At 39.8% G+C, this 10,363-nt stretch overlaps 1 protein-coding gene across 2 annotated transcripts in view; it reads right to left on the bottom strand.

Moving 5' to 3' along the window:
- Positions 1-889: 889 nt before the first annotated feature.
- MTM1 (myotubularin 1) overlaps positions 890-10,363 on the bottom strand; it is a 431,918-nt gene continuing 422,444 nt past the window's right edge. The window contains exons 14-15 of one of the 2 annotated variants that reach the window (XM_085608013.1): positions 9,210-9,386; positions 890-3,396 (exon numbers count right to left, since the gene is read on the bottom strand). In XM_085608013.1, coding sequence (XP_085464139.1) covers positions 3,232-3,396; positions 9,210-9,386 — 342 coding nt within the window. In that variant the 3' untranslated portion in view covers positions 890-3,231. The remainder of the gene's footprint in view (positions 3,397-9,209; positions 9,387-10,363) is intronic. The other variant, XM_085608015.1, reaches the window with a different exon arrangement.

Here is a 10,363-nt window from a genome sequence, read left to right as displayed (position 1 = left end):
TAACAAGATATAAATAAACTCTCCAAAATTATGTTTTGATCTACCCAAACCAAATACCAAACACAACCAAGTTTTCTTTCCAGTTAAAAAAAAGGCACAATCTAATCAACATAATTAAATTATAAAGATCATGCTTACCAACCTGTTAAATGCAAATGTTGATATAAAACACGGAGAGTGTAGTGCATTTATCTTTTACTGTTTTAACCAGAAATAAAGAAACATCACTAATTCAACAACTGTGCTCTCTTCACTTACACATAAAACCAAAAAGGCAGACCATCAAGCTCATACAATGCTAAAGAAATACTTCTAAGTAAGGTGTGAAGAGCTGCACTGCAGTTAACAGATGGGCACTACATGATGGGAAATATCGCAGGTCAATTTAGTAGTAGTTTTCAAATCAGGAGTTACAGAAATAAGCTAAAAATGGATTAATACACTGAATAATAAATCCACATATCCCACGATTTACCTTAATTAATTGCAGGCAGACAATATTTCAGATTTAAATGTTAAATAACTCACCTAGAAATATAACTCCATGACCAACATACTTATAATATCAGAACTATTTGTATCCTATCCCGCAAACTCTAAATAAGGCCCTAAAAGTATATATATTTCTTAACCATTTCTTAATGTATTTAAAAATATGAATCTCTGAATAAGAATGGTTTACTGAATATTCCATCCATTTCCCAATTATGTGATTTATTACTTAACCTTCATGTTTCTTAAAGCCAAATATAGAAAATTGTAAAGTATACATTGGAATACATCAGGAAATTATATGCACATTACATCACGGCATTTAATTGCCATTTGAATATTTTAAAGACAAATTAAAAAAAAACATTACTGGAAGACAGAAAAAAGCACAAACAAGTTAATTTCAACGGCTTATTTAATATGAAATAAATTGGCATCTATTTTTGTGCTCAAGTGAAACATTAAATATCTAAATTAAAACCGTATTTACACAGTTCACAATGATAGTTTGTAAACTCACAAACCTCAATTATACATTATCCTACAGGACGGCTGCCAGCTTACATATTGTAGCCCAATAATGGGTCACCTATACAGTAATTTACAGGAAAATGTGCAGTCTTTGTCAGTCACCTTAACATTTCTAATACTTTTATTTGCTATTATCCCTTTCCAAACTATACAAACCGAGCTGAATAACCCATTCTAGGAATAAACTGAAAAACAACAAAAACTAAAAAGCCCTGAAATCAATCAAAACTTTTTGAAATAAAATTATTGATGAAACACTAAAGAAAATAACTGCACATCATGTTCAAATGTAATTATTATAAAGAATGCAGTAACACTGTAGACATTTTTACCATGTACAAAAAAGTATTGATGTAACTAATGTAGAATACCCTCCTCAAATCCGCGTAGATCCAATATTAGCAACTGTAAGAAACAAGGACTATAAGAACAAACGACATTTAGCTAATATCTATAACTGTTATAAAGATAACGGATTACATTGTTGTTACAAGTTCATTTATAATATAGACACTGGAGGAGAGTCTTCTAGTGAGTTGCAGCCAAGTTGTCTGTCCAATTGGTGACTCTGTCCTTTACTCAAGGCGGAGTGTGAGGCCTTGTGAGGTAGCGAACGGATTGCCTCATGCAAATGAGGTTCCTACCTCTTGTAAAAGGGGAGCTCTGAATGTTGAAACGCTATTGTGGAGCAATCCTTAGTATAAAAAATGCTCTGGATAAGACATGCCATTACAACAATGCTGTAATCCATCTTCACAGGACAAGTTAGACCTGCATTAAAAGGGACACTGCAAATGTTTACACTGGTTCTAAAAGCACCATCTCTAAAAGCACTTATGTTTTATAAACAGTATCTTTTTCACATTCAGATAACATGAGAGTTTAAAAAGCTTGGGAATTTTTATTTTGGTTCTAGTATTTCTCAGTTATTATTCTGATTTTAACACTTACAAATATTGAAAAAAGTCAAGCAGTGTCCAGATATGATGGACCACCTTACTGATACTTAGCAATGTGGCTGATGAGTTCTTGAAATAAATACATCTCTAAATTGCAAAACCAGGAAAAGATTACTCGAAAGGTTGGTAAAAACATACATTTATGGTTAATGAATAGTGAGCATTTAGATTGTGTGGAAAAATCAGGAAATCAAATAAATATGGTGCTTTATACAAAGTGCTTAATAAATGTCCCTCCACTAAAATATCTATTATAAATGATGAATTAATAGGTGCAGAGTGTAGTGAAACATATGCCCAATCTCATTCAAATATTTCTGTTCTGCCTAATCAGATCGTATCCACCAACTAAAATAATGGACTTTTTAAAAGTTAGTCATAGGAAGACCAAGTAGTAGCTGACCAATGGTTTCTAATGGCCGCTCCACGTAAGTAATCAATTAATTGTTACATTTTAATACAATATACAAAAAGAGATAGAGTACAACTGTTGCTTTGCAGTCGGGTCAACATCTCATTTAGGCACCAGACATTGCACAGAACATAAATAGAACACAAAAACTTTAAAACAAAAGAAACATTTAAAGTAACCAAAACCATGTCTTGAATTTGCTTACAGAAAATATCTAACTTTCAGGTTGCCAAAGGGATTCTATTACCTTAATTAACTTCTAATTTACAAAGTGTCTTACAAAAAAGGTACTATGACAGAACATCAACAAATAAACTCACCACTTGATTGGCTTTGGTTTTTTAACATCCTATCGCAAAAACACAACGGCTTAAACTTATGAGTTTTGCAATCATGCTACCCTTTTACCAAGTGGCATAATTTTGCATATAAAGCACAAATTCATTTGAAAGCAGTTTAATGTTTTCTTTAAATGGACTTTGCTTTAGATTGGCAACAGTAAAATATTAAAATTGCAGTACCAGACTAATTTTGCAAAATAAAATGTATTCTAAGGAAAAAGACAACATTAAAACCCAATGTATGAATATGCGCCCTATCAGAACCCCCATCTTCTTTTTTCAGTAATAAAAATGTTGAGCTTCCAGACCCATAATTAGAAATCAGCAAGGCACATTGTCACAAAGAAAGAAAGAAAAATATTCTAATGTTCAAAACCCTCTGAAGAGAAGGCCATTTTCATAAGTCTAAAATATGTAAAGCTAAATATTTTGTTGTCTAATTCCCAGGTTATCCATATAAAGCTTTACTGGCTTTAGGAACATTTTCCATTTTGTGTCAAAACGGAGTTTGCACATGAGGCATGATTTGTGAAGGTGATGTTGGGGAGTTGGAAGAATTATTAATCTTCATTGAATTTATCTGCAAATCATCAAGCTTCTTCACATAGTCATCACGTAAAGCCAAAAGTTCCAAGTAACGCTGCTCCACGGGATTTGGCTGCTACACACAAAGAAAGGAAGAAAATCATTAGGCAGCATGTAATGGTGAGCAACTAGCTCTACTCATTGTTAACACACAGGATATCCGGATGGCTCTATCCAACTGACATGACATTATAATGTTATGATAGTGACTTTTACTGATAACTCAGGAAAATTAATAATTACACAAAATGTTAAGCAACGAATCTGTAAATGTCTTCATATGGTTAAGAAAGATAGCATTGGACTTTACGATTAGTGTAAAGGCTGAAACCTGGTGGTGTAAACCCACACTGAAAATTATGCTATGCTGTAATACATTCTCAGTAAACTGGACTGAAGACTGGAGTAAAGGTCAACCAGCAGTTAATTTCACTCACAGACTTACAAGCATCCATACAAAGACAACCTGACCTGCAGTCACACATACGCAGAACGACAGATGTTACAGTTGCAAGTATAGCTCTTTATACAGTTTTAGGGAAATATCAGAATGAAATATGTAGCAGTTAAGTGGAAAGGAATGAATAGGAGAGAGTGAGAGGCAGAAGGTGCCTGGTGAGTAGAATGTTGTACCATAAAATGGAGTAGTGGCCAACCCTTAGGCATCTGGTTCACAGGGAGGAAGTAGAAGTGGAAAATAGGATGCAGGAGAGGGTGGGGAATGTCAAACAGAGGGAGGAGTAGAGGACTGACAAAAGTTGCATATTGCTCACAGAATATGCTAACCAACATAGAGACTGATAGAAAGAGTTTACGAGGTAACAAAAACACAGACACACATTCAGTACCACACAGATCTAGTCACTCAGTACGCAAGCAGGCACCCACAGAGGTGTAGGGGCAGAAAAGGGTCAGATGTTTGGATGTCCGTTTAATAACCCAGAATTCTTGTTGTATGCCAAGAACAAGAAACAGTTAACATCTGGCTCAATTAAATGAACCTGGACGATTTCGAACCTCAACTTTCATCGAATTGCAAGTCACTTAGTTTCACCCTGGACACCAACCTCATCCTCAAGGAACATATCACCACCCGCCTTCTACCAACTCTCTTCTAAAGAATGTGAAAACATTTCTTCCAAAAGGGAAACAGTTTCTCCCAGAGAGCAACTTCAGAACTGCTGTTCAAACTTACGTACTGTCAAATCTGGACTATGGTAACACGCTTAACAACCTCCTACGTACCCCAGCACATCTCATTTACAGCCTGAAGAAATATGATCACATCACCATGTATCCTGATGGCACTTCATTTGCTCCCCCTGCCCTCACAATAGCTAAATCCAGCAGCATAATTTACAAAGCCATCACTTCTGCTGGTCTTGCAGACAATGCCTGGTGGTTCTGGTAACACCTGCATCCAGGACACCATCACACTACAGACTAAGTAGAAGAAAAAAAAGCAGTAAGCCCTAATCTAGTATGCACCTAGAATATTGAACAAGATCCACGTATCCATCAAGACCACCTGAACGTTGCTCCTATTTTGGAAATAGTTTAAGACACACCTTTTTATGGATCAATTCGCTTTATTTGAAGTTTCAAACAAAAGAAAAATCACATACAAAGCTCTATAGCCTACAACAATAGGTCGGCATGTACTACAGAATGTCATCCATTCTGAATGTCTCCTGTATGGTGTTAGAGGACTACTTGACGCCTCCTTCACCTATCAGCTAGCCAATGCCTGATTTGGGTGTAGTGTAGAAGCTTTGCCCAAATGTGTTCACCCCCTCTTCATCCACCAGGAACTCAAAGTGTTTGCATTGCACTTGTTGATGTTTGAAACTGATATTCCGGTAACAGGGGTGAAATCTGAAGTGTTAAGAATTGGTGTGAATCAGAAAGGGAAGGTAGTAAGGTCTTTCTTAGTTGCCACAGGGTCCCACACCAGCATTTTGGATCTTGGAAATGGGGAGTGGATGTCCCATGGCCTATGCTGCCTGTCTAGCCACTGAGGCTTCCAGATATTAGCCTCAGCAGCTTGCTGGTCTATAAGGCATCCATCTTTCTCTGAAGGTTTTCTGGACCATTCCACCAAGGGACAAAGGCGTGCTGCTCAACAGTACTGTGTTATGTTAATAATGCTTAGGCCCCCTTCCCTCAGATGTCGAAAAGGTCAATAAAAGTGAGATTCAAGATTTTACATCTTCCCAAACAGATGTATTTGCTTCCTGTTGCAAACTGTGTAGCATATTAAGGGAGGAAGCATAGGGGAAATTTGAAACAAACAGAATCAGAGGAAGGGCTGTCATTCTGAGAGCAGCTATGCAACCCATCCATGAGAGACCCTGTGTTGCCCACGACCGCCGGTTGCTCCCCAGGTATGGAACATGTTTGGCGGGCCCAGGAAATTGGATAAAGGTTGCAGAGCTGCTGAACTGGGACTGTGAGGTTAAGTATGTCGGATTTTTATAAATTCAACTTAAACCTTGCTGAAGGTCTGCATCTCCTCTACCATTGCTTTAAGTAAGAAAGCTTGGCCATGCAGAGTGAGGATCATGTCATAGGGATATAGACTAATCTTGTGGCCCTCATTCCCAAAAGGGATGCCTACGATGGAATTGTATGCTTGTACTCTTTGCACCAGTGGGTGCATATGTAGCAACTGCATCCCTAGCCCGATGCAAAAAGGGGGCAGAAAAGATCAAATTCAACCATATTTGTCCCCCGAATCACAAATGTACCCATCTTTGGGACTTGCCTCCAAATCCAAACTGAAGAGTTAACATGGGATATGACCAGTGGACCCTATCAAGCACTTTATCCTTTTCCATTAGGTGAAGGAGTTTGGTGGTATTATCCGAGCATGGTTATCGCCGTTCTGGGGTAATGCCAGATTGGTATGGATCAATCAGTCCTTGCATGTAAGCAAGCTAGGATGCTGATGTGTATAAATGCATTCTTGTAATTCAGGTCCACCCTCAACCAACAAATGAGACAGACAACAAACCACTAGTCCAAACCTGGCTCGACAACATGAGCATAGATACATTTAAAGACCATGTTTCAACCAAAGAAAATCTCTCTCAAACCGTTACACCGACCTCACCTTTAAAAACGCATTGCTAAGGAAATCAAGATGGCTTGGTACTAGATCTCTAATTAAGTGAAACCATTCCTCCCAGATAACTTCAAAATTGCTGTAAAAGCCCTCATATTCTCTCAAACTTCAGTTCCCAACTTTTCCCCCCACCATCCCCCAATTTAGGGCACTCTACATGCCACAACATGCCTCCTTGAGGGTTTGAAGAAATATGATCACATCATTGCAATGCTAGTGGAAATTCACTGGCTTTTCCCAGTGGCCCGCACCACCTTCAAGGCCTGCTGCATCTACAAAGCAATCACAATCGGCAACCTGCTTGCTGGCTGAAAAGCTCATTCTCTAGTGGCTCACAGCACACCTGCAACCAAGGCATCATCAGACTGGAGATGAAGTGGTGCAAGAAAGAAAACCTAGGCAATAGGACTTTGGCATTTACACATTCCTGTATCGATCAGGAATGCATCTATCTTTCTTCAATTGAAGAAAGAGTTGAAGGCACAGCTCTTTAACAAGCACCACATTGTTATAGAGTATCTGTTATGTTTCCCTTTCATGAAGAGGTCTATCCCCAGTTCCTCCAAAAGGCTGAACAGGTTGCCATTATTCTTCATGAGAGGAAGTGTTTTGCCATTTGGCCAATGTTCAATTTGGATGTCTATAGCCAGCTTTATTTTGCTTCACCAATAGGGGCAGGATTGTACTGTCTGTAATGATCCGCATGGTCTTCCTTGTGCTCTTCACCTGAAACACCTTCAGGGTGCTACTGACCACCTGCAGATTGTTGTGCAGCTTTATTTCAGAATCAGATATTAGGCCCTGGTAAATCTTAATCTTAAATGAACCCCCACCCCCAAAATTCATGTCCATCAAGGCCTCCGGGAAAAGAGCAGAAGGGTATGCATACTGCCAGATTCGTACAGATGATCCACCAACCCAAGGCTAACTTCTAATTTTCACCAGCAGCTCAGACTTCTTCAGCAAGACACAAATCCTGTGTTAGGGCGGTTGTATCCTGCAGCAGGCACAGTCCAATGAAGGCAATGTATTGAGCTGCAGTTAACTGAAATTGCAGAATGTTGACAATCAGCCCATCAGTGTTCAGTCAAATCCAATACTTAACAGCCCCTCTCACCTTGATCTCTTGCGGCAGTGGCTTCACAAGCCAGTCATACAGGCATGGGGAAAATGGAGACCCCCCCGGCATGTGAAATTAGCTGATATAGGGGCCAAGTGCTATGTGTAGATGCAATGGACAGAGTGCTATGTGAGGATGCTATGGACGGACCACAAGCTGATGAGACATTCAATGGCTGGTGTGCTTGGCCCACTTTTAACCTGAGGAATGACTGATGTATGCACTGGATGGGGATGAGAAAATAGACTCCCTAGAAGTCTAAAGCAGCATCAAGCCACCACCGTGCAGGTACGGATGATTTCCACCAGGGCTTTCATCGTGAATGTGTACTTTTGCATGTAAATATTTATAAATAGCATTTTAAAAACGAGATTGCAATGTTGCACTTTCTTTGATCCAGTGTGTACCTTGAGTAGTTCCCCTGGTTGAGTGCTGACATTAGTTTGCACTGTTCATGAAGAGGGCATGTACTTCAGCCTCTAGATAGCAAATCTGCGTCCCAGATTTCAAGTACCATAAAGTGGCCAAGAATGTGATGTCAATGGCAACTTCAGCATGTCTCAAGATGTCAAAATGACTAACTCACTTGACGTGTGCTATCAAAAAGCCTGTCTATCAGGGATTGATGCACGTCTTTGAAGAACCCTGTGGAACGATCCCAAGCGTTGCACTGAATCCCGACACCCCTATCCAAGCAGTCGGTAGTGTCCTAGCCTGAGCGAATCACATACTTCACTGGATCTTGACCACAATGCCTGTGAGTAGCGACCCACGAGGCAGCTAGAACAGGGGGATGAGAAATGATGGAAACATATTGGGATTAACCCTCTGTGAGTTGACGTGGGGAGAATTCCTCAACCAATGACGAGCTTTTTGACACTGGAGAGTGAAGGCTGTCCTACCCCTATTAGATAATTTGAGGATGTCCAACACCATGACAGCCCACCATCTACATGCACGTAGCCACTCTGTAAAACACAAATGTCTCACACTTACTAAATTCTAATATCCCAAACCGTTCACCAATGTCAGATATTTTCCCAGAGCTTTAATAAAAAGTTCTATTTACCTTGCAAGACATGAAGTAGATGACGAGAATTTGCACACATATCAAAAAGCATTAGGAGATAAACAAGACATGTTTTTTGGGAAGACTTACTGATAAAAAAACATGAACGACCAGTGGAGATGCAAAACCAAGTTTAAAATAAAAAATGAAAATAAAGATCTTTACGTGAGGTTATTGGGTATTTTCTTGTGCACAAAGGCAAAATCATATCAAAGCTTGTGCTAATGATTCTAATGGACTGAAAAAAAGCAGTCTGTACCAAAGTGTTAGTGTCTCAAAATATACCTGAATTTCAATGCCATTTTGGCGGCCCTGGAGCGATCGTCTTTTGCCCAAGGCATGTGGCCTACCAGTTCACGGTGGACCGATATGAATACGGATGGTCTACTGTAAGGGCAAAAATTGGCCAATCTTTGACAGAAATATTTACTGAGGCTGCCCAATTGTTTCAGCACAGTTATATCACATTTTGTTCTCACTAATGCTTAACATCATGGTAAATGGGTAAAACCACTTTACTGGTGCTCAGATTCTTCTTTGCTCCAACCAGTATCATGTAATATAGGTTTTACTTACCTGCTGTCTAATCCTTGGGTTCCATCTGATGTAATAGTTGACCCAGAGTTCCAAGTGGCGCATACTAGCCACAGGATAAAGTATTCTATTTAATTCCTTGGTGTAAAAAGGATTAGTGTACTTAGTTTTGTCACTGTTTATCAATGACCACAAGGACGATGTTTTCCCTCGAACGTTCTGCAAAGGAAAAAAAGGGTTATACACATTATGCTGAACGAAGTGTAAAGCCTTAACAACAAGATAACATGTTTACATAACAAGCATTTGCAATGCAATAGGTCTCGCATTCACGCGAGTTTGAGCTATTGGCATTGTAAATGACAATGCCTTTTATTTATGTTTTGGGTTTTAAAACAAATAAAAGGCACTCTCATATACAATACTAATAGCTTAAACTCTCGCAAACGCGAGACCTATTGCACTGCAATAAAGGGCCTTCTCTACCGCTTGTTAGATTGTAATTATCAGAGGAAGAGACCGGCCTGCGACGTCTTCAAAGTAGCGATGAGTAGCGCAGTGAAGAAGATTTGTAACTGTTGTAAACTACACAGACACAAAGTGTGAAGTGAGAGTTACATATCATCCGAGCTATAAACACTGATTACACTGTCGCAACTCAAGAGGAAGAGCAGGGTGGGGGGTATTTCCTGTGCTCTCTGTGATTTGAGTGGGAAGTGCGGCATTGCGTAATGTCTTTGCTATCTCTAGCCTAATAAACACTCTAGCTGTAGTAGGGCCCTGGCGTTACCTCCTGGTGCAGGGCGGGCTGTGCCTTATGGCAGAAATGGGGGGGATGGAGGGAGGAATGGTCTTGGGTGCAGGTCCGGCCTCATACAGTGCACCTGCTATTACGAGCGAGAGGTGCTGAGGTGGTGGTGCTGAGGTGGTGGTATTGGTTGGGGTATTGGTACTGGCATTGGTGGTGGTATTGGAGGTGGTTGTGGTGGTGGTGGTATTGGTGGTAGTGGTATTGGTGGCGATATAGGTGGTGGTGGCGATATTGGTGGTGGTACTGGCATAGGTGAGTGGTACTGGTGGCATTAGTTGTGGTAGCAGTGGTATTGATGGCGGTATTGGTAGTGGTGGTGGTATTGGTGGTGGTGGCATTGGTGGCAGTATTGGATTGATGGTGGTGGTGATATTGGTGGTGGTAT

This window comes from Triturus cristatus, chromosome 5_2 (assembly GCF_964204655.1).
Source record: "Triturus cristatus chromosome 5_2, aTriCri1.1, whole genome shotgun sequence".
NCBI lineage: Eukaryota > Metazoa > Chordata > Amphibia > Caudata > Salamandridae > Triturus > Triturus cristatus.
This window is presented reverse-complemented; position numbering and strand designations above follow the sequence as displayed.